Here is a 24,042-nt window from a genome sequence, read left to right as displayed (position 1 = left end):
AGAGGCGAATAGGGACTCCAGCGCTGGCCTGGACTCAGGTGTCTCAGCGGATGCCACATGATCCTGGGATTGGTCACAAGCCTGCTCCTGTCTCAATTCCCTCAAACATGACATTAAGGGTTAGGTGATCTCTAGGTCCTTTCCAGTTCTAACCTTCCACATTACAGCACAGTATCCCTGCACCAGTAAGGGAAGTAAGTAGCTTTGGGGGCTGGGGTGGTGTAGGTGGGGTTTTGGGGGGCAACGTGAGGTGACTGACAGCAGCTACTCCCTGGGCAACAGGGGGTACTCCCAGCCTTCGTGTTGTCCCTGTGCCGCTTAGTTAACCCACCCCTACTGAATTCATGTCACTCCTTCTGGACTTCTGGAGGTTTCCATATCCCTGTCCTTCATCCATCTGTCCACCAGTACATCAGCTTTTTAATTTATTTAATTTATTCATTTATTCACAACTAGCCTCTGGAGCCGGAGTTGCAATCCAGATCTGCCAGCTCCCGGACCCGGGGTGCGTTACAAAACCTCCCTGTGCCTTAGTGTCCTCCTCTGTGAAGATAATGGTGGAATTTGCCTTACGGGGTGGTGAAGGATTAAATTAGTCATCCACACGAGGTGCTGAAAATCATCCTGGCAACCTTTACCTGCTCACGATCATCATCATTATTATTTTAACTAAGCGCTACGCCCAATATGGGGCTTGAACTCACAACCCTGAGACGGAACGTTGCGTGCTCCACCGACGGAGCCGGCCAGGTGACACTACTCTTTGTATTATTATTTAAACCATCTCTCGAGTGGATATTGTGTGCCAGGAAGGGTGTTAGGAGCTTTTCCTCTGTGACATGTTCACCTCCCCTACAGCCCTACAAGGGAGGCATTACTGAGCCTTCTTTCCCCAGGAAGGAACCAGGGTCTAAAGAGGACGTGACTTGCCCACGATGGGCTTCTGCCCCGCAGGGCAGCAGAGGACACGTCAGTGGGGCTGAGAAAGAGACGGCAGGGAAGGGCGGGCAGGTCACCTCCTGCCCCTTTCCCTGAACACCCATCTCAGGGTGCCTCCCCCTACACGGTGTGGTTCTTTGCTCAGACCTGGACTCCTGCTGCTGTCTTGTCTTCAACTGTACAACCTGTCAACACCTGAGAATCATTTGCAGTGGGGGTAAATGTGATTTAGGAGCCAGAGGGGGCCGGGGGTGGGGGAGAGCGGGAGACAGGGAGAGGCTCCAGGAGATTGGCTCACACTGGAGCTGCCTCCCGGCCAGAGCAAACGGGAAACCTCCAGCCTGGGACCAGTCAGGATGTTAATACTTAGGTGAGTGAAGACACACGTCTCAGCTCTTATCCCAGGCATATCAGACTGATCCTGCTGCGCCACAGAGCACTTTCCTCTCAGGTCTTCTTTCTCTGGCCCGATGCTGGGCAGATGGTGTGCTCTGCTTACTGGAACTAAGTGTGGAAATGATAAAATAGAAACACGAGACATGTGAATGTCGCTGGAACTGAAACTCGACACTATAGGTCTGATTGAAAATCCAGCAGGCCTCTCTCCTGACCCTTTGTCCCTGCTCCCCCTTCCCATGGCCGGGGCTTGCAGGGGACACCCCCAGCCCCAGCTCTCCCCAAATCCCACTGTTGTTAGCTCTGGCTTCATTAGCCCTACTCCTCACAGATATCTGGTGAGGTAACCCCCTCATGCAAGTCCATGACCCCCGCAGGTGTGCACACGAACACACACCCCACTCCTGTGCCACTGGGGCTCCCCTCCCAGCTTTAAAATTTCATTGAAGACTTCCTGCCTGCTGTCCACCGAACCTTCTGGAGTTTCTCTCTTACACTTTTCATGGGGAAAAGCAGCTTTCTCGCTGCTTTGGGGTCCATCTCCTTCCCCCTTCGGGGCCCAGCTTATGTAGCACCTGCTTCAGAGAGTCTCAGACCCCTGTCTTTAGCCTTTGGCTAGCCTTCTCTTTGTTCCTGTAGCCTGAACCTATTTCAGAGTCTGCTCTCCACACAGAAGTCCAGCTGTCTTAAAGTTTTAGGATGCCCCCTCTGCGTGCCCCCGTTTCCAGACCCCACTGTTGGCAACCTGGAGCCCACACTCATCTGTACTTCTGGTGATTTCCATGTGGACTTCAGATTCTAGGGGTGACTTGGGTCTCCACAGGACCCACATCAGGGGCTGACCGGAACTCTCGAAACTCTCTTTCCCCTCCAATCTCTGACTAGATCAGTTTTGATTGCCCATGACTTCAGACTCCATTTTTGCCTTTTCCTTTAAAGTCTTTTTTAAAGATTTTATTTATTTATTTGACACAAAGAGAGAGGTCACCAGTAGGCAAAGAGGCAGGCAGAGAAAGAAGGGGAAGCAGATTCCCTGCTGAGCAGAGAGCCTGATGTGGGACTCGATCCCAGGACCCTGAGATCATGATCTGAGCTGAAGACAGAGGCTTAACCCACTGAGCCACCCAGGCATCCTAAAGATTGTTTTTTTTAAGATTTTTTTAATTCATTTGTCAGAGAAAGAGAGAGAGTGAAAGCAAGCACAGGCAGACAGAGTGGCAGGCTGAGGCAGAGGGAGAAGCAGGCTCCCTGCTGAGCAAGGAGCCCGATGTGGGACTTGATCCCAGGACGCTGGGACCATGACCTGAGCCGAAGGCAGCTGCTTAACAACTGAGGCACCCAGGCGTCCCTAAAGATTTTTTTTAAAGGAATTTCTACCCTCAACATGAAGCTCAAACCCACAACCCCAAGATCAAGGGTCACATGCTCCACTGGCTGAGCCTGGCAGGTGCCCCATTGCCTTTTCCTTTAATGATGAACTTGCTTTGAGGAATCCAGAAGCCTGGATGTATTGACGACAGACCCAGTTACTGACTCATCCTAAAGATGTCTCTCATGAGGTCCATCCTTCAGGCTCCAACACACTTCATGTTTTGGGCACCAGTTTTCCTTCTCAACCCCAGCCGAAGTACTGATCTGCCTCCTTGACCCCACATCTCACAGAGGTTTGCTGTATAAAGGCCTCTAGAGTGGAAAGATTATGATGGCTTTGCTTTGTTACAGGTTTCATGTTTTATTTTAATCTCTTCAGACCCCCGTTTTGGGTCCTATTGATGCCAAGCCCTCATCCTGGGAAGGGAGAAGCCATCAATTGCCCTACTCTGCACAGCTCCAAACCATCTGGGCCGTGTCACGCCCAGAGCCGGGGAGGCTGAAGGGTCCTCAGGTTCCCCACAGCCAAGGATGAGGCAACAGTGGTGAGTTCCTCTGTGTGAGCACGCCACATGCCTGTCTCCGACTTGCTTCTCCCAGCTTCTCCGAGGCGCTTCTGGGCCACTGCTCCCCGAGTCAGTCCCTCCGGGCCATCATAATAGGGCCATAGCTCTGGGACTCAAGCAACAGAAATCCCTGGCTTTCAGTTGCAGAAGCTGGAACCCCAAGTTTAAAGTGTTGGCTTCTTTTGAAGATTCTTGCCTGGGCTTCTCCCTGAGTCTTCCTATGGTTCTCCTCTGCACCTGTCTGCAACCAATTTTTCTCTTATTAGGACCCAGGAATGTTGGATTAAGCCCACCCGAATGACCTCATTGTAACTTAATACCCTCTTTACACTCTGTCTCCAAATACGGCCACATTCTGAGCTACCCGGAGTTAGAACTTCAGCTTACGAATTTTTTCAGGAGCCTAAATGAAGGTCCAAGAGGTCCTAAAACCAGGCAGTGGGTATTTAAAAATGGAAAGCGTTAGGGGCTGATAATTCAGCCCCTAGCACTTTATTATTTATTTGTTTGAGAGAGAGAGAGAACACTCCAGCAGGAGGAGAGCCAGAGGGAGAGGGAAAGAAGCGAACTCCTCTCGAGCATGGAGCCCTACCTGGGGCTCAATCTCATGACCTTGAGATCCCAACCTGAGCCGAAACCACGAGTCTGTTGATTAGCCAACCGAGCCACCCAGGGGCCCCCATTTTGCTCATTTCTTTCCAAAAGAGGCTGCCCGGTGGCTGCTCAGCTCCCCAAGTTCAGGCCCAAGGCACTCTGCACTCCTACTCTGAGGACCTTGAAGTGTTCCAGCAGGAGGAGACACCAGGCCTGCCCCAGCTCTCCCATCTCCTGGGTAACCTGGAGGCCCTGGGGCTCCCTTCACCACAGCTCACTCCGGTGTCTGTTTTTGACCTTGGCACCTTCCCCTGAGCTGTGCCAGGTGCCTGGGTGCCTGCCAGCTCTCCCAGCCTGACAAGCTGACTCTCTTCTATCACTCAAGTTACCTGGGAAATCCCAGCTCCCCTCCAGCAATCCGGCAAGAGCAATCCCAGGGAAGGGGCTCCCGTGTGAGGACTCGGGCCTACCACCCTCCCCTACACACGCGAGGCTTGGCTTGCACTCCCAGTCCCTGCTCAGAAAGGCTTTCTGCTCAAGACTTTCTGTTTACATGCCTTCTAGCGTCCATCTCTCTCAATGTTTTTTTTTTTTTTTTTTAAATCTTGAATTGGAGCGCTGGGTCTCATTTCGTTCTCTGTCCGAGGTATCAGGCATTCATGGACATGCTGGTTAGGGAGGCAAGGTCTCCCCAGTTTACAGAGCAGTCACACGTGAGCTCTTGTTCCTCTCTCCACCCTGCTTCTGGCTCCTGTGCTTTAGTCTCTGCTAGTTCCCCTCTGCCTGGAAGCATGTCCTCTGCCTCGTACCCTGGTGGCTGCCTGTCTTCAGTCAGGCCCGGGGCAAGGCTTTGGAGATGCATCGCTGACCTTCCCCAGCAGAGCCGAGGCCCCATCCCAGGTGGCTCCAAGGGACCTCTGGTGGCTTCTTGGCCATACTTGCCATCCTGTACTGGGATGGGCTCTTTGTGCAGCCTCCCCAGCTGGACCGGTGGCTCCACGAGGGCAGGCATGACAATTTACTGGACTCGGCAGCCCCAGTGCCCAGCACGGTGCCTGGATGCAGATGAATGGAGCCTGCGAGGAGGGTTCTAAGCCCTGGCAGTGCTGGGCAGGGCCTTTCATGGCATTTTCCGTTTGGCCTCACCTCTTCCTTTGTCCTGTTTTTAGCCTAATTCCTTTCAAGGAGCTGGCATGGGACTCTGAGCTCATTTTCATGATTGCTTTAAATATTTGGGGCTGTTGGCATGCCAACACGAGGACCCACGCTAAGGAGGGAGAGGAATTCTCCAGCTCTCTGGGTCCTGCCCAAACACAAGGAATGTGCCAGAGACAGGGGAGGATCTAAGAAAGTGCCAGATAGGCTCGAACTAAACCGATTTTCTACCTGACTGAAGGAGCCAGGAATTTTGGCAGGAGATAAAAAGTAAGAGGACACAGAGATCGGGGGAGGGGGGCGGCAAGGGAGGGACAGCATTCCCGGAAGCCCAGAGAGAGCCCTAGATGGCAGTGAAGGAAGGGGTGGCAGCAGCACCCATCTGGAGATGGAGTGTTCATGCCCCGAAACAGGGAGGACCCCCCCGGAGCAAATGCGTGGACGCCCGAACTGTCCCAGGAGCCTGTTTTGAAAATCAGAAGATAGGAGGAGACGTAAGGAAAGTCTTCTCGTGGAAGAACTTGAGAGCCCCCCAAAAGAAGCTCACGAACATCAGCATGAGAAGGGGCCTCCGAGCACAGCCCTAATGCCATATGGATCAGCTCAGAGAGGAATGGGATGATGGAGAGTACACGGTTTAGGGTAGAAGCGCTAGGACTGGGACCCAGATCTCCTCCTTCTCTTTCCAAGACTCCCACCTGCTCAAGGGCTGGTGGGGAGTTGGAATTAGGTTCTTCAGGTTTTCCCTAATAATTGTTACATATAGGCTAGAAAGCCTCGATTCTGCCTGGCGAGCTCTTGTTACCTGCCAGGCATCGTCCTAATTGGGTCCCATGTTTGATCAGAGCAACCTGACAGACATTCATAACTCCATTTTAAAGATGGGGAAACCAGGTGTAGAGGCTAAGGGATTTGCATAGATTAACCAGCTACTGAGCATCGAAGTCCAGGTTTTAACCTAGAGACTGCCTGATTCTGGAAGGTGTGCTTTTAATAGCTACTCTCTAACACCTTCCCCGCCCAACTCTGACAGATGCCAAGAGACTGGGTCAAAGGAAAGCTAGCCTAGAGCTTCTGGATGAAAATGCGACATCACAGCCCTCCTGAAAGTGAGATTTGAGGTGGATAGATGTGGGCATCTGAAGGAGTCTTTCCTAAGGACACCTCAGTCCAAGTGGAATATTATGCAGCCACGAAGAGGACGAGACCTTGCCATTTGAAACAACATGGATGGATCTAGAGGGTATCATGCAAAGTGATATAAGTCAGAAAAGACAGATTTCATATGAGTTCACTTACATGTGGAGTTTAAAAAACAAAACAAATGAATAAACAAATCAGCAGATAAAAAGCTACATCAGACCTATAATACAGAAGGAAAATGGATGGTTGCTAGAGGGGGAAGGGAGTGGGGGAGACCCAGGCCTCCAGTTATGGAATGAGCGAGTCATGGGAATACAAGGTTGAGCATGGGGAGCACAGTCAATGGTCTAAGAGTGCTGTGTGAGGTGCCTGGGTGGCTCAGTGGGTTAAAGCCTCTGCCTTCAGTTCAGGTCATGATCCCAGGGTCCTGGGATGGAGCCCCGCATCGGGCTCTCTGCTCAACAGGGAGCCTGCTTCCTCCTCTCTCTCTCTCTCTGCCTGCCTCTCTGCCTACTTGTGATTTCTGTCTGTCAAATAAATAAATAAAATCTTTAAAAAAAATTTAAAAATTAAAAATTATGAGTGCTGTGTGGTGACACATGAGCGCAGCATAACATACAGGCTTGCTGAATCACATTGTTGTACCCCAAAACTAATGTGTCACCATGTGTCCACGATACTCAAACATGTCTTTCAAAAAGAAAGAGAACTAAAACAAAGACTCCTCAAAGAGCCCTGCCACCACAAAGGTAGAGATGGACAGAGGGCCCCCAGTGGGGCTACTGATCCAGGAGCAAGCGTGGGGAATGAGACAAGAGAGCCCAACACAGCAGCTGTGTGGATGGAGACCGATTCCTGACTCATTTCCCAAGTTGGCTGCTGAATCCATGCCTCAGAGCGTGGATTTGTCAAAGAGGACAACAGCCCTCTGGAATTCACTCACTTCCCATTGCCAGAGCAACTTCAAGCTCACGAAGTGCTCTCTCTCACAGATTCTCATTGGATTCTTACAACAAGGCAGAGTAATTATTTCCACTTTAAAGAGGAACACACTGGCCCAGAGAAGTTCAGTGACTTTCTCAGAATCACCAGCTAGCTAACAGCAGTGCACAGACCAGAACCCGGGTCTTCTGAACTCTACGTGGAAATCCTTTATTTTGGGACCACTTCTGGAGGACTAAGGAGCCAGTAGAGATACCGCTGAAAGCTGCGCTGTTGTCTCAGGGGACGATGACTCCATTCCCATCTCTACGCTTGCCCTGATCAGGCTACAGAAAATCCTCTTTCTTTTGCCGTTAGTGGCTTCAAGGATGGTCACGTGACATGACTCTAGCTCATGAGGCAGGAATGGGGGTCTGCCAGGAGCCTATGGGAAAACTTCTCTTGCTCCTACAGGCCATGGGAAGGGGCAGCTTCTTTATTCCTCTGGTTGCTGTTATGCCTTGTAACATGATGGCTGGGACCAACTTGCTGCTTGGAAGCAGCCAGCACATGGAAGAGGAATGAGAAAGAGAGGAGAGAGCCTGGTCCTTGATGACATCATTCAGTCAACACTGAAGCCCACTGGCCTCGGGCTGCACATCCCAGATATCAGACTTTGGATATGGCACACTGGAGAAAATCAGAGTCCAGAAACTTTTTGTTTCCTTCTGAAGGGTTAGCATAATCTCCCAGAAGGTCCCTAGCAGCCTGCCCTCATGACTTTTTGACAAGTGCCCTGGGAATGGCATGACTGTCTTATGAGTTGGGGTAAAAATAGCAAGCTCTCTACAATATAACTTTTATCGTGTACCAGGCACGCTCCTAAGTGCTGTATCAAAATGCCTGAGAAGAGATACTATTATTATTCTCATTTTAGATAGGAAGAAATGAAATAAAGAGTTCAGATAATTTCCCCAGGGACCACATAGCTAGGAAGTAGCAGAGCTAAGTTTTGAACTCAGGGAGCAGCACTTGTGTCCCTAACCATTAACTCAAGTTGCGAATGTGGGCAGCCTCCCTGGAGCACGCGGTTGTGTGAAGCAGAGGTGAGATTTGAAAAAATTTAAGTTCTGTTGGGAAAGAGGGACAGACAGACAGATAGATGTTGGTTAGCAAGAGTGTTTGCTACCGTTGACCCTGTTGGCTACTCTTCCTATAGGTTTCCTTTGAAAGGAGCCTGCAAATATCCTTGTGGTTGAAACTAGTTTGAGTGTTTCTCAAACCATTACCTGTAGCTCAGCTGTCCTGACTAAGATGAGTTATCATTGTAGGCTCGAACGGAAAAGCTGAGAATGATTTAAGGATGGACAGGATTTAAAGCAAATGGACATTCCAGGCAAAGAGAATTGCAAAAGAAAATGTGTAGAGGACACAGCTGTAAGTATACAGTACGGTGAGGTCTTTGAAGTCCTTGAATGCCAAGTGGAGGAGCGTGGGCTTTATTCAGGCCGTGAGGACTGCAGGGGATGTTTGAGCAGGGGTGCAGCTGGGCATCTAGAGATCCATTCCAAGGCTGGCAAAGGAAGGAGTGTGGAGAGGAGAGAGTTGGTTGACAAGAGGACCTGCCTTATAACAAAAGTTTGAATGAGAGAGAAAGTGTTGGAAATGGCAAGGGAGAGACACTCTAGGAGCACTAAACAATGGTTTGATCTGATGGCTGGTTAGGTGTTTGAGGAGGAGGAATCCACGGTATCTTTGAAGCTTCAAGCTTTGGAGGCAGGAAGAAGGAAATCAAGAACTTGCCTGGCAGAGGGGGATGACAGGCAGCAGGATGGGGCAGATTTGGTGTTGGGCTTGGAGATTTTGAGACGATGGACACCCCCATGGCAATGTGGGATTGGGACATTCATGATGAGTGAGAACAAGACATGTCAGTGAGCACGCTGAGGGCGTGGGTGGAGGGAACGAGAGCTCCAAGGAAGAGCGTGTGGAGAGTGAAGTGAGGGCCCGGACCTGAGGAAATCCCCAGCACTGCCTGGTCCCAGGGGAGTGCACACAACGACAAACATGGAGGCAGATCAGAGGCCTTGAAGGAAGACCCAGCAAGCCTAGAGAGAGAACTGGGCATTAGAGGGCTTTGGGAAAGAGTGGTCAGTAGTGCTCAATCCTAGAGCTACAGAGAAGTCCAGGTTGGTGAGAGCAAACATCTTAGGTAAATCAAAAGAAGAGATTCGGAAGACCGTGGACAATCCAACTTCTTTACAAGCTGCCGGTGGGGATATAAATTGGTAGAATCCTTCAGAAGGCCCATTAGGCAAGATGTTTTAAAAATCACAAAAGGGCTTTAAAAATGTATAAAATTGCTGATCCAGAAATTCTTCTTCAAGGAACATAACCCCAACGGCATTAACGATTAAAGCTTGAGTACCTTTTCAACCCATGACACTGTCAAGGAGGGCATTGTTTTCAGGCCTTTATATTTAATAACTAACTTAATGATCAGGACAACCCCGTAAAGTAAGTAGTATTTATACTTTTCGTGGGCGAATCGTCATTTTACAAACAAAGGAGGCCAAGAGAGGTTATGTGATTTGAGCTAAGGGGTAGAGATCCGGGGTGAACAGCTGCAAGGCCCTTGGTCTTCACCACCAGGTCATCCTACTTCTTGAGAAGAAGAGGAATGAGCACCGCACTGCACCCCAAGCGTGTTCCGCTTAGTATTATAACAGGAAACACTGACTGCTTAACAGCTTGAGGTTGGCTAAATAAAGTCTGACTTCCAAACGAGAGCACGACGCTATATAGATGTGAAAAATCATGTTGTAAAAGAACACTCAGTGACATGGGAAAAAGGTTGATGATACATTTTTAAGTGAGAAAAGCTGTTTTCAAAACAGTATGATCTCAAAGTTGAAGAAAGGAAGATGTTTGTTATCACTCACAGGTGTGTACGTGGCAGACGGATCTGGCCTGTGCCCCCACCAGGTGCCTTCCTTCACACACCCTGCCCGGCCCAAGAGCCCGGACCCACGCTCCAGTCACTGGGCGGGGTCATCCTCATGCCTCTGGATTGGAGCGCTGTGTATTTTAACAAAGGTAAGAGGGATGCGTGGCAGAGTTTGATGCCCCCCAATGTCATTGTTTCCCCTCGGGTCACTCCTGGAATACTTTTTCGATGAGGCAGGATCCCGGGGAGTGTTGACCATTGGAGATGGTTGAGTGGAGCTCACAGGAAGAATATTTCAGATCTATGGGACCTCTTTGAAGTGGTGTAGAGGAGAAGATAGGTCCCTCCAACGTAAGAGATGCTGGAAAGTACCTGAGAATAGGGTGTCCTGATTCTTGGACTAGGGAAGGTGGGCCCGTCCCCTACCCCTGGAGTCACCAGCTTTCTGTTGTGGGCAACTGAGCTCCAAGATGATTCAGAAACCCCACTCAGAGTCCTCTTGGCTTTCTGTCCTCTGCTTCACCCCAGCCCCACAGCCATGTTCAAGCAAAGCCCAGAACTGACGGCTTAGAAAAATATTTAATTGAGATTCCTCCTACAGTGCTTATTTCTGTCTCAATAAGGCCTTGGCATGTCATGGGTAGCTAAATATATTGGCTGTTTCCTCTCCAATGCCAGCCTAGTTTTTTAAAATGTTCCCAAGTACATCTGCCCAGTTTTCTCTTAGAGAGAATTTACAGCATTAGCCCTCTGTAACCCAGAATGAGGGTGGGGGGGGAAAAACAAACTATGGAGGAGGTTAACTTAGAGAAGAGAAGCCAGGGCAGTTATGTCTGTGCAGGATAAGCATCCATTCGTTCCTTCATTTGTTCATTCGGGAACCATCTGTTGAGCTTCTCCTGAGTTACTGGCACTGTGCTTAATATGGAGACCGAACAGATGTATGGAATTAGACCTGGTTCCTGCCCTCAAGGTGTTCACGGTCCAGATCATCCAGTGACACAGAGTGTTAATGATGGAGGATGAACACAACAGAGCTGAAGGCAGGCTTTATGGTGCCCCAGAGTGAGGATACACAGAGGACATTTCTAAATAGCACCTCTACCTGTCCTAGCAGGGCTTAGGAATTGGAAGGGGGAAGAGCTCAGCAAGTATATAAGGATACACAGGATTTAGGTGCACATCACATTAGTTTGGGGTCAACAGCATTAGGCTCTTTTCTCAACAGAATTCCTCCACTGGGCTTGGCATTTGATACTAAAGAAGACTTGAGTACAGTTCATTTTTCCTCTCTAAACTTTGGTTTCTTTATCTATAAATATATTATTGCCAGGCAGATGTTTTAGAAACATTTGGAGAAGCCCAGGATTCCTTTTGTAAACAAAAGCATATATGGAACCCTAGGAGATAAGACAGGTAATATCAGAACTGCTGTGTTTGAGGCAAGGGTAGGGGACCCAAAACTAATCCTGACCTACCCCTGTTCTCCATCAAAATACCTTATCAGGACTCCAGAGTTCCCTAGGCTGCAGTGCAAACTAACACACGAGTTAAGATGATGTTCCAGGTTTTCTGGCTCTAAGACAGCCCTCCATGTTCTTTCTTCACCTCCATTTGAGCATGGGGCTGGTCCTGCCTCCTGGGGAGTCTGCACCTGCTACCTGGGAGCTCTGATGGAAGGTGGTGGGAAGTGGTCTTGGAGGACTTGGGATCACCCAGTTCTGGGAATGGTCAAGTCATGGTTCCTTTGGTGAAGGAAATAAGCTATCATCTGAAAGCAGGAATGGAAGGATAAGGACAGTCTGTGAGTGTTATAGATGGTGCTGGCCCCATTTATTCACCTAAGGCTTCTGGAAGATGACCTAGGGGTGAAGGGTCCTTTTGATATGTCAAGGTCTTTAGTATCTAAACTGGGTTTTACTCTCTGTGATAGCAATGATGCAAGGTGGAGAATGTTTTCCCCCATATTACAGATGGGGAGGAGGCTAGTGTGATTGTCTTTTCAAAGAAAGAACATCAAGATTCCCTTTGGAGGGTGGGGTCTATACGTCACACCTTGTTAGACTTCTGAGAAGCGCTTTCTATTCTCTAATCTTTACTCATTTCATCAATGTGCATTACTTCCCCTGCATTTATCTGTTTCCTTCTATTTCAGAAAAGCCTGAAGTTTGGTTTTTTGGGGTTTTTCTTGATATCGCCTAGAAAGTCATAGAAATATGAGGGTGTCTTGAATGAATGACCTGGAAGAGTTGTGGCAGATTTCCATCTCTGATCGTGGGACACTGCTTTGGTGATCTTGGCAGGAGGCTGGAGTATGGACATGAGAATTTTAGGGTGAGGGTGATTTCCATCCTGGGGAGCCTGTAATTCCTCAGATCTTATTAATATAAGGACTAAATACCAGACGTTCCTTTGGGTCTGTGTGCCGATGCTCTCAGCCGTTCCTAGCAGACTTTCTCCACTGGTCTGGAACCTTTTAGGGCATTCCAAGCCGTGGCTCCTCTCCCCCCGCCCCGGGGCTGGCCTGCAGTCAAGCATCTTCACACTCTGCTGCTTCCATCTGGAACTCTCTTCCTTGATTCTCGATGCTAGCTGCATCTAGGCCTGTTCGCTGTTCCAGTGCCCAGAATCCCACAGAGCAACGCTAGTCGAGCAGCAGATACGGGTGGGTTTCCCCGGGGGGAGAAGGCCTGGGCAAGAGGATGCCTCCCAGGGACCTCTGACTACTCATCAAAGGGTATCTTACAGAAAGAGAAACAACACAGTCCCCGCTGGGTGGAGAGATCAGGAGTACACATAACTGATGAAGGATATTATCGAGAACATGGAAAAGAACATCTCCAAGTTACCTTTGGATTCTAAGATTCTCTATAGCATTTGACTCTCCATAAGACATGAGACTTGCCCTGATGTGGCGTCTCCAGAAACTCTTATGTTTCTGCTGCAAAAGGGAGGGAGTCTGAGCCCTTCAGGGCCCACTAGCGGACTATTTCAGGGACTCAACTAAGACTCGGGAAACACAGGTGTGAAACACGCTCTGGCTTCCTCTGGACACTTGCATAATATCCTTTGTCCAGGTAGACCCAGTTAGGAAGTCTGTTGAGGTTTTAGGGAACAAAATGCTGGAATAAAGTGCGAGGAGGGGTAGAGTAAAGTAGATGCTGGAAGGAAGCAGGCCCCCCACCCCCCCGCCTCCAGCGGTTGTGCAGTCCCTGGGACCAGACCACCTGCCTCACCGCAAACCTGCCCCACGCTGACCACGTAGCTTTCTTCTTCAGTCAATCCCCTTATCCGAGGACATCTCCATCTCTAGATTGACAGCAAACTTCCCTTTCTATCCTGACCCAAACCAGGGCTCCCCCGCGATTCCTCTCCCCTTGTGTCCCTCACTTCCGAGGCCCTGGAGAACCTCACCCTTCCCTCCCTTGTTTGTGATCCTCTGCTCGCTCTCTCCTCCTTCGGGGCCTCATGTCTGGGGAGGGAGGAGGCCTTCAGCATTCCATGCCATAAAACTCTGATCTCATGATAGCAGACTCTGCAATTAAGCTCATTTCTGATGAACTCATGACCACCTGCCTCGCCTGGCTTCTCAATGTCTCCACCCCTCGCCCTGCACCTTCCCTGCGGGAGGATTTTGTGTGGCTCCCCTCCGTGGCTTCTCCTCCCTGGTCAGTCTCGTCCTGTCTTCCTGCTCTCTTCCTCCCTCCACAGCTGGGCCTGATCACCAGCCTTAGCTCTGCTCCCAACCCCCAATTCTTGGAAGCCCATCTTCTCTGGCAGGCGGTCCTAAGGGGGGCCAGCCCCTTTATGACCTGACATTTTACGTGTTGATTATCTCCAGTCTCCCACCAATTTGGCCGTTTACTATACATTACTAAGTGTGCTCTTCTCAACAGGGTTGTAATCTTGATTGTAAAGATGTGGGGATACCTGTTTGAATGATCTCTCTGCTGCACCCAAAGCAAGGATGTGGGAGTGAGGGAAATTAGCATTTAGCAAAGGCTTTAAGACATTATCTCATTGAATCCTTTCAACCCTAAGAGCTAGATATTTTTTGTCTGTGTTTTGTAGATAAACCCAAAGCTCTACAGTATTTTGACATCTACAGCTGGTGAGTGGCTGAGTCAGGATTTGAAACCGGGGTTGCTTGATAACAAAGCATTTTTCATGACTCCCTGTGTTTATCCTAAGGTGGGGCAGAGGGCTCCCATAAATGTACTGAATCAGAAAAACAGTGGGACACCGGAAGCTGAGGCATGTTTAAAATCATCGCTAGTGCTGAACATTCTACCTGTGTTTCTTTTCTTCCCCACCTGAAAACTTGAGCCCCGATCAATCTACCCCAGTGCTTATTTTTTCCAAAGATGCTAAGAGCGTGTTTTATGATCGATGTCTTTAAAAGTGTCCTCTTTATTTTTCCAGAATATGGTTCTTCTAAAATTTTTGCTTGGTCAGAAATGGGCCTGGGGATGTGTGATGTGGCCTCTAACTGAACACCCAGGCAGGAAGCTCTGATAGCTGCTAGTTGTCTCTCTCAAGGCTAGTGTCCCAGCAGAAGGTGCTCCTGCACTTGCATGGGATTAGGGTATCAGTGGAAGAACAGGGTGAAGGTGAAATATTCTTGAGATAGAGCTCAGACAAAGGTGAAACATTCTTGAGATAGAGCTCAGACAAAGACATACACCTTGGCCACGCTGCCAGATGTCAGAAATTCCCCACGGAGCCCCAAAGAAAAGTATTGAATTGAATGAATTAGATTGTGAAGAAATGAGAGAGGGAGAGGGATGGGGGGAGGTGGAAAAGGAGAGAGGGAGAGGAGGAGGGAGAGAGAGAAAGGTGAGGGGGAGCGGGAGAGAGAGGCAGAGATCATACAAGCACTCAAACACTGATAAGGATGACGAAAACAAGCAAAGGAAGAACAGGAGGGATGAAGGAGGTTGGATGGAAGCTTGGTGAAAGGTTTTTCCCTATGAAGTGAACAGGAAAAAATACCTTGACTCTTTAGAATGGAAGGGAAAACAATTTTTGTATTACGTGACAACCCTCTTCAAATCCTTTTTCACATCCCAGTGGGATGAAGAGAAGGCCTGGTGCTTTGGGATTTTGGCTGAATTAAAGCAACTTGACTTCAGCCTGTGCTGCTCTCTGCCCACGATGCTGGAACTTTCTGACTGAATAGGTCAAGGCCTGGGCTCTGCTTGACCATCCTCTGGACTTCCCTGGGGACACAAGGAAGGATGAGGTTGACTAATCCCATCTCAGGTACTCTGTGGTTCCCTGACCTTGATTCTCCAGGATCTACAGTACAGAAAACAAACGTTTCCGGAGCATTACCACAGAACAGACGCAGAGCTCTCTGCGCTTCTAAACATGGCAGCATGCTCTCTGTTTCTCTGACGCTACCCCTGTGATGCTCTTCGTTTGCCTCCTCAGCCCTCCTTTGGCTCCAAAAGACGGGATTCGAAGGCCCAGAAATCTGGAGGAGGGGAGGTTCAGGCCTGTCGAGGAGTCCTATTTCTCTCTGTTCCAGCCTCTGGGTACCTCATGGTTACTCACACCACAGCCCTTCTGGAGCCTAGGGGAGAAGGCAGAGGCAAGGGATCAGCGCACAGGTAAGAGCGAGTCTCTGTTGTCTGCACTGGTCAGGGCTGATCCCAAAGGGCAAACATTTGCCATGGTTTGTCCAATGCCCAGACCTTAGGCCATTGGGTCCCATTCAGTCACTGCTTAGATGAAAGTGCTTCCATTCTAGAAAAGGAAAAAACCTGTTATACAAAAGGCAACAAACCATAGGGGAGACAGAATGGGGTGTGGAATCATATGGCCCTGGGTTCAAATCCCAGTTTCACCATTAACAATCTGTGATCTGGTGACTTCTGTGTGTGCACAGAGGGTGGTTCTTCTTCTTCTTTTTTTAAAAGATTTTATTTATTTGACAGAAATCACAAGTAGGCAGAGAGGCAGGCAGAGAGAGAGAGGAGGAAGCAAGCTCCCTGCTGAGCAGAGAGCCCGATGTGGGACTCGATCCCAGGACCCTGAGATCATGACCTGAGCTGAAGACAGAGGCTTAACCCACTGAGCCACCCAGGCGCCCTAGAGGGTGGTTCTGAGGACAGAGTCGGACAGACACCGGACTCACAGTCAGTCTTCCTAAGCTTTCTGCCAGCATGGGGAGAGCAGGAGCCCTTTGAGGTCTCTCCAGGTTCATTTCCTACTCCCCCTCCCTATCCCAGCACCAGTCCAGCCTCCAGCCATGCCCTCCCCACCAGGGGGGAGGGTGGTGATGCTCCACGCCTCGTCGTCTTGGGTCTTGCTGTCACCAGCTCTCCCTGTGGCTCCTTTACTCAGGTCTCTCCTTCCCAGAACATCACCTCTGCAAGGTCTCCCCAGATTCCGTGGTTGCAAGCAGTCTGTCCAGCCGTCTCCAGCCCTTCCTTACTCTCCTGTCCTCGAGAGCTCACCGCCCCCGACTCGATGTTGTCTCCTCCCTGAGATCACTAGCTTCACAGGGGCAGGCATTTGGTTTGCCTGGTTTTTCACTCCCTTCCCAGGGTCTGTAATAGTTCCAGGCACATACCTGATAGCCAATAAGTATTTGTTAAGTGATCCTCCACCAGAACTGTCCAGAGGACAGGCTCTCAGTGCGGGTGGGGAAAGGCGAGGGGCATGGGATCCCCGTGGCCCACAGGGCAGGTCCAGGCAAGTCAGCCCCATGCAGAATGTCAGCCTTCCCTTGCTCCTTCCTCTGGGGCCCCAAGGCAGGTTCCGACTTGCACAGCCATGTGGGTGACCTGGCGGGGTGTGCTGAATAGCCGTGAGAGAACTCTAACCCTCCCAGCTCACGGGCCCAGAACCCTGCACTCAGGGGCCTCTTCTCCCCGGGGCCCCTGTGGCTTGATCCTGAAGTGAGAATGCACTGACCTGGGATTCTGGGGCGCGGCTTCTTCCCCTCTCCCCACAACCCTGGAGAGGGGCGTGGGGGCTGCTGTGGGTGACAGAGAGGGGCACTGGAAGCCGCCTGTAAGCCCACAGCTTCCCATGGCACGCTTTCCACCCAGCGGGAATTTATGCAAAACGTTATTGTAATCGGTTGTCAGGTGGTATTGTAGAACGTACCTGTCCCTGCCTTTACAGACAATGGCACTGGGGACTTCAGGGCAGCTTTGCTTTGGGTGGGGCTGAGTTGGCTGCTAATCATGGGATGCGGGCCAGGGAACCCAGGCTCTGCAGGTTGCTCAGCTGCTGGCTTCTTTAGAGGAAATGGGTAGGTGCCCTGGCAGGGGGTTCTGGGCTAGAAACATGTTCTCATCAGAGATGAGCTCCTCCTCACAGTGCGAGCTCCAGAGGAAGGAGGGAACAGATATGCCCTGGGCTGGTACGGGGTACCCTGGGTTTGGGGGTAGGAGAACTGAGTACTAGGCCCTCTCTTTCCAGGCCAGCTTCTTTCTTGCTCTGAGCTTCAGTGTCTTGTTCTGAGAAGGAAGGGCTGCCCTCCAACCGTGAGGTCATTTCTCAGTGGCTTAGGGAATCACTGTCCCACAAGAAGGGCAGTCCAACAGGGCCGTGTCCCACAGGGCTGCACCAAGCACAGCTAGCTTCCTCGTCCCCTTCATTATTTGCTTGGAGACAAGTGGCCTGATTCTCCCGCCACCTGGCTTCTAGCATATTCTGAGGAGTCACAGCACACTCCCTTGGTTCACACAGGCCCTGAGGACCATCAGGGACCGGAGATGGGTCAGCGCTGTTAGGGACAGAGGGGACAGGAGGAGAAGAGCCTAGAGGCTGGAGGGATCCATTCTGTGGGTCCCCTGGGAGGGGGGCAAAAGAGAGATACCAGGCTTCCTGTTCCCTCCCTGAGCAGGCAGCTTCTCTATGGATGTGTTGTAATGTGGCTCATTCCACAAACTTCTCACCCCATCCATCCTGCATGAGTGCCATGATGCTGGAAACAGCTTGGCCTGAAGGAACCACCCCCTTGCCAAGAAAAGATCTTGTCTGTGCCCCTGTGGTAGTTTCAAAACATGGCCTCCAAATTTTTTGATCCAACTTCCCCTTGACAAGGGGGATGTCTCCCCCTCCCTTAAATCTGGCCTTGTGACTGTCTGACAAATGAACAGAGTACACGAGGTGCTGGGCCAATATCTGGGTCCCGGCCTTTCAGACGCTGGCAGCTTCCACTTCCTGTCTCTTGGGATGCTTGCTCTTGAAACCCAGCCCATGCTGCGAGAAGCCAAAGTCGCCTGTGGGGGGAAGGAGCCCATGTGGAGAGGGACTGATGCTCCCAGGCCTCGGCCCTGGCCGAGCGCCCAGTGCCAACATGCCAGCCGTGTGAGGGAACCATCCTGGGGCTCCCGGTCCAGAGGCCCCGCTGACAGCACGTGGACCAGAAGCACGCTGTCCCCAGCACGCCCTGCCTGACCGGCAGGTGCGTCATCACAACAGACACGTGGGGCTCTTGGGCGACACTAAGTCACCAGCTGTTACTGGACTAGAGAGGACCGGTCTAGCAGGTGCTGGGGACCAAGAACCCTTGTGTCCTCCCACGCCTGTAAGTCACTTATATATTTTTCTTTCCTTTTTTAAATAAGATTTTATTTATTTATTTGACACACACAGAGAGCACAAGCCGGGGGAATGGCTGGCAGAGGGACAGGGAGAAGCAGACTCCCCATGGAGCAGGGACCTGACTCGGGGCTCGATCCCAGGACCCTGGGATCATGACCTGAGTCGAAGACAGACGCTAAACTTACTGATCCCCCCAGATGCCTCTCCTTCTATTTTTCTTAAAACAGCAACCCCCCTGCCATCCCATAGACTAATTTCTCTGGCAAAGACTTCCAGCTCTTCTCTCTGAATGAAGATGATGATTAGCAGGAATTGAATTCCCAGAAGTCTGTTCCTCTCCCTCCAGCAGATTCCTTCTTCCCAGCCTCGGGCTCCTGCACGGCCCCCAGGGGATGTCATTGCATGCCTTGGTAAAATCTCAGGGTGTGCCCAGGTGCATGCGTGTGAACATCTGTGTACACGAGTGTGGGAGGTGTACGCAGAGGCTAGTGTTCAAACACTAGAGGTGGGCAGCAGCTAGCAGAGGAGCTGACCGTTTCCATGTTCTTGCTGAGGCCACTGGAAACCAAACTTTTTTTTCTTTTTTCTTTTTTTTAAAGATTTTATTTATTTATTTGAAAGACAGAGATCACAAGTAGGCAGAGAGGCAGGCAGAGAGAGAGAGAGGGAAGCAGGCTCCCCGCTGAGCAGAGAGCCAGATGCGGGGCTCAATCCCAGGACCCTGGGATCATGACCTGAGCCGAAGGCAGAGATTTTAACCCACTGAGCCACCCAGGCGCCCCCCAAACATTTTTCTACTAAAATATTTTAAAAATGAAGACAATCTTTTCTGGTTATACCATTTTGCATATTTCAAATTTTCTGCAATGGACATGGATTACTTTTGTAATGAAGGAAACAAAACCCACTTCCAATTCCAACTCTCAGAATTGAGCAGCATTCCCATTCTGGTGAATTTCCTTCCAGCCTTCCCTCTGTACTCAAACATCCGTCGGATATTTGAGATCATGCCATAAATACAGTTCTGTGCCTTCATTATTCACTGTATTCAATATTTTAAGACTCTCTCTCTAAATTGTTTCCCAAGCCTAATTTTTAAATGGCCTGATAGTATACTAGAATGAATAGATATTTGTTTAACTTGTCCGGCATTATTTATTTGACATTTGGTGTCAATGTATTACACATTATTACTATAGTATTTATATGATTATAATATTATATATCATATATAAAATATATAACATGCATTGTATATTATTATATTATAATCTATATATACTATATATGTTGTACTCAATTATTATATATTATATATGTAATACCACACCTGGAATGTCAAATAAATATGTGCGTCAAATGTGTGTGTGTATCTCAAGTCCTTGTACCTTTAATCTTCCTAGAAATGGAAGCTTCAGGCGAAACACTGAACGTTGGGGGCTCCTAATATGAACAAAGTTCAAAATGGCAGACCCCACCCCATCTGAGATGTCTGCTTGGCTTCAGGAACCATCTCCTGACTGGGCATCTCTTGCTGCTCTGGTCCCGGGGAGGGGGTGACCAGAGATGGGGAGCCCAAGGGGAGAAAAGACCAGGTGAAGTCGTGTGAGGAAGTCTGCCGCAGCCAGGAGGAACCCCTGAAGTGACTTTACGCAGACCCGGACTGCTGGGGAAGTAGTTTTTGTTCCCTTGTGTGACTTGCTATGATGAAGGAAGAGAAGAGCTCTGACACTCGTCACAGGGGGACATGCCTTGCCTCCGCTACCTCATCTGATGCGTCTAGGGCCTCAGTGTGACGGTGATTTCTCTCTTACAGACGAGGAGGCTGGACTCTGAGAGGTTAGGTAAGCTGTCCGGAGTCACACAGCTGGTGAAAGGGAAGAACCGGGTTGCGCACCAGGGCTGTCCAGCTCCAGAGCTGGCGGGATGAGCTGCCGTCCACATTCCCACAGCAATGCAGGAGAAGGGCCATGGGCTTCGTCCCCTCGCTCCCCTGCCTCCCTCTCTCCCTGTCCTACTTTGCTCTTTCTCTCTTCGAACTTGAGGGCCTGAGGTGAAGACCAGGAACCCTTCCCCCGGTCATAAGCCACAGGACACCCTGGGAAGGTATCAAGCCTCCTTTCCTGCAAATTGCCCGTTGCTGAAAGCCTCCTGCCTTGGACCCTGATGGGGTGGCCTCTGGAGGACCCTGCAGGGCAGAGGGTTGGGTGGGTTGCTGGGGAGCGCTCTGTGGCAGCTCTGGCCTGCATGCTCCCAGCATGTGTTGTCTGGGAGCATAAGCCCTTGGCGTGTGCAACAAGGGGACGGAGGACACCGCCAGGATGGAGGACGGAAGGTCAAGGAGTATTAATAACGTGACCGCTGGCTACCGGATACTGGGCTGGCCCTCCAAGTCTGTCACAGGAGAGGGGCTCAGGGCGGCAGCGGAGGGCAAAGAGATGTGGGAGGCGCCTGAACCCTGTGTTTAAACCCCAGGACGCCGCGGGAGGACCCTTAATCAGAGCTTTGGTCCAAACCCTCACTCTCCGAGCCACTAAATTGCATCTCTTACCCCTCTGGAGTTCCTCTGCAGGATCTGTCCTCTGGGGAGCCACCCAAATGGACCCCATGTGGTTCTGTTTAGACACTTTATTCCACGTGGGGAGCTTCAGCTAGAGGTGACTTCCAAACGTTAAAAACAGTGAGAGTGAGGGGCGCCTGGGCAGCTCAGTCGGTTAATCCTCAGACTCTTGACTTCAGCTCAGGTCATGAGCTCAGGGTCCTGAGAGGGAGCCCTGCGGATCCCGTGCTCAGCGTGGCTGCGCTCGCTCTGGGCCCCGCCCGCAGCTCCCGCTCTCCGTCTTGTGTGCTCTCTCTCTAAAATAAATAAATAAATCTTAGAAAAAGAAAAAACAAAACAGGACAAAACCAAAAACCAGCCTGTAAGAATGGATTCAGTCCTAGACCATTGGTAACAGCCAACTCTGAAGGCAGGAACAAGCTACTAGAGGCCTCTTCCAGGGCAAGTGTTAACTGTTTAATTGCTGGACTCGGGGGAGAGACCGGGGCGGCCAGGGGCACTCCCAGGGTTCAGGGCAGTGGCTATTTACCAAGTGGTACCGATGTTTTCAGTATTTTGAGAACTGGTTGGCTGTATCTGTGCACGGGTGTAGCTGGGCTCTGGGGAGGTGGCGAAGAAACGGAGGCCTGCCCCTGGTTTCTTAGGATTATTATAACTGAGTCTTTCCTGACCCCTCTGGACAAAGAGCACGGGTCCCCCTCCTCTAGCTCTCCACACAGAGCCTCACGCTGGTTTCTCGCTCCGTGTTCCTACAGCTGCCTCCTTCTAGCTCATCAGAGATGAGCTTCCTGCGGCCAGAAGCCCATTCCCAGGTCCACACAGAAGTGGTCCTCCCTCTTTAGTACCACCCCCCCCCATAGTGAACACACTCCCTGATGTCTCCCTCATGGTCCACACCCCATAAAAGCTTTGGTTTGTGGGCTACCTTTGAGGATTTGCGTGAAGACCCCCAGTTCTCCGGGCAGGTGACCAACCAGCAGAGCAGCCTCTCTCCCCAGCAGCTCGGACCGGCCCTCTTCTGGCAAGCACAAGACTGCCTGCGAGTCCGGGTGAGGCTGGGAGAGAATTTTCCTTCCCTGGGCCTAAGCTTCCTCCTCTACAAAACAAATCTGGAAAAGCTCATGTCTCAGGGCCACTCAGTTTCTAGAGTGCTTTTATTCCATTGTTCCTTTTCATTGCCACAGGGATGGAGCATTCATCATGGATCACAAAGGAGACTGGGGAGCCAGATGGTCTGGGTTCCAATGCAGATTCCGCCGCTCTCCAACTATTTTTTTTTTAATTTTTAATTAATTTTTTATTTTTTATAAACATATATTTTTATCCCCCGGGGTACAGGTCTGTGTATCACCAGGTTTACACACTTCACAGCACTCACCAAAGCACATACCCTCCTCAATGTCCATAATCCCACCCCCTTCTCCCAAACCCCCTCCCCCCAGCAACCCTCAGTTTGTTTTGTGAGATTAAGAGTCACTTATGGTTTGTCTCCCTCCCAATCCCATCTTGTTTCATTTATTCTTCTCCTACCCACTTAAGCCCCCATGTTGCATCACCACTTCCTCATATCAGGGAGATCATATGATAGTTGTCTTTCTCTGCTTGACTTACTTCGCTAAGCATGATACGCTCTAGTTCCATCCATGTTGTCGCAAATGGCAAGATTGCAGCCATCAAAAGAAATGAAATCTTGCCATTCGCTCTCCAACTATTAACTTGGAATAATGGTAGGACAGTAGTACGCATTCGATCATGCTGATAAAGCGTTTAGAACACTTGGTCCTTAGCGAACCCTTGATAGACATCATCTGTTTTTGCTGCCTCTGGTAGGTTTCCTATTAACTGATAACCCCAGTTGCCACATTCTGATTCTTAGTTGAGTGACTGGGCAGGTTAGCACAGGCCCTCTGTCCTCTATCAGAAGCAGCAGAGCTACCATCCCGACTCACTACCAGACACTTTCTCATTTCAGGTAAGGCTCACACCCTATCCTTTCACTCCTAAGGAAATGGAGGCCCCAAAAGATGGAAGCCACACCGTTCATAAATGGTGGGTTGTGGATTCAGGGCCAGGTCTGTGGGGCCTCAAGCCCACACCAATGTGAATGGAAGGGATTTCTCTGGAAAGACAATTCCGTACCAGTCCAGTCTGTTCCTGGGGCAGAAGGCGGACACCTGCGTGGAGAGAAGGAAGCCATCCTGTGGGCGGAGGGCTGAGCATTTCCCCCAATGCCTGCTCCCTCTTCTTTCAAGCCAGGCTCGAAGATCCAAACCACAAAAAAGATGAAGGAACCTTGTTGATGAAGTCCTCCACCCTGGGAAAAAGAAGATAAAAAAAGAGAGAAAGGAAGAAAAGAACAGAGAGAGAGTGAAGGAACAATCCTTGACAAATATTTTCTGTTAATAAATTCCATTTTGCCTCTACAATGTTTGCCAACTATCTAAGCAGGAAAAATTTTTCACATACCAGGGCAAACCGTCGCCGAAACGCCTCTCCAGTTGGCCTGCCCACAGCCTCTGTTTCCATAACCTCCCGGGAGGCAGCCTGTCATGGACCTCTGTGGTCTTCCTCTGGGAAGACCTGCCTTTTCCATGAAGAAGATCCAGAAAGATTCAGGCGCGCTCTCCTCCGAGCTTGGGGGAGAAGCGGCCTAGTAACCTTGTAGGTCTTCCTGCCTCCCCAGCTCTCCCCTCCTCTCCCTCCCTCTTCTCTCCTCCCTCCCCTCCACTTCCCTCCTTTCCCAGCCCTGCCCCCCCCCCAAAACTTCCTGCCTCTCCACTCTCCTCCTGCCTTTCCAGGGTCAGTCCCCTGTCTCCAGTCAGAAGCAGGTCTCTCCTAACCCCATTGCTCTTCGTCCTTCTTCTCCATCCTCCTCTCAAACTTGG

The 24,042-nt window shown here is 50.4% G+C and overlaps 1 protein-coding gene and 2 long non-coding RNA genes across 4 annotated transcripts in view; 1 reads left to right on the top strand and 2 right to left on the bottom strand.

Annotated features, from left to right (window-relative positions):
* Positions 1–23,580, top strand: part of RPL37A (ribosomal protein L37a) — a 54,781-nt gene extending 31,201 nt beyond the window's left edge. The window contains exons 4-6 of one of the 2 annotated variants that reach the window (XM_082689106.1): positions 10,030–10,181; positions 15,466–15,644; positions 23,414–23,580. In XM_082689106.1, the coding sequence (XP_082545232.1) occupies positions 10,030–10,181; positions 15,466–15,611 (298 nt within the window). In that variant the 3' untranslated portion in view covers positions 15,612–15,644; positions 23,414–23,580. Of the gene's footprint in view, positions 1–10,029; positions 10,182–15,465; positions 15,645–23,409 lie in introns of both variants that reach the window. The other variant, XM_082689105.1, reaches the window with a different exon arrangement.
* On the bottom strand, positions 15,042–16,675 carry LOC309843567. The gene is made up of 2 exons (XR_014300218.1): positions 16,610–16,675; positions 15,042–15,780 (listed from the first exon to the last, which is right to left on the bottom strand). It is a non-coding gene; the product is annotated as an uncharacterized lncRNA (long non-coding RNA).
* On the bottom strand, positions 22,254–23,769 carry LOC309843563. Its single transcript, XR_014300214.1, has 3 exons — positions 23,624–23,769; positions 23,297–23,471; positions 22,254–22,424 (listed from the first exon to the last, which is right to left on the bottom strand). It is a non-coding gene; the product is annotated as an uncharacterized lncRNA (long non-coding RNA).
* Between the last annotated feature and the right edge of the window lie 273 nt (positions 23,770–24,042).

Source organism: Mustela nivalis (assembly GCF_964662115.1).
Source record: "Mustela nivalis genome assembly, chromosome: 11".
Lineage (NCBI taxonomy): Eukaryota > Metazoa > Chordata > Mammalia > Carnivora > Mustelidae > Mustela > Mustela nivalis.
Note: the sequence above shows the minus strand (reverse complement) of the source record. Positions and strands in the feature narration are given on the sequence as shown.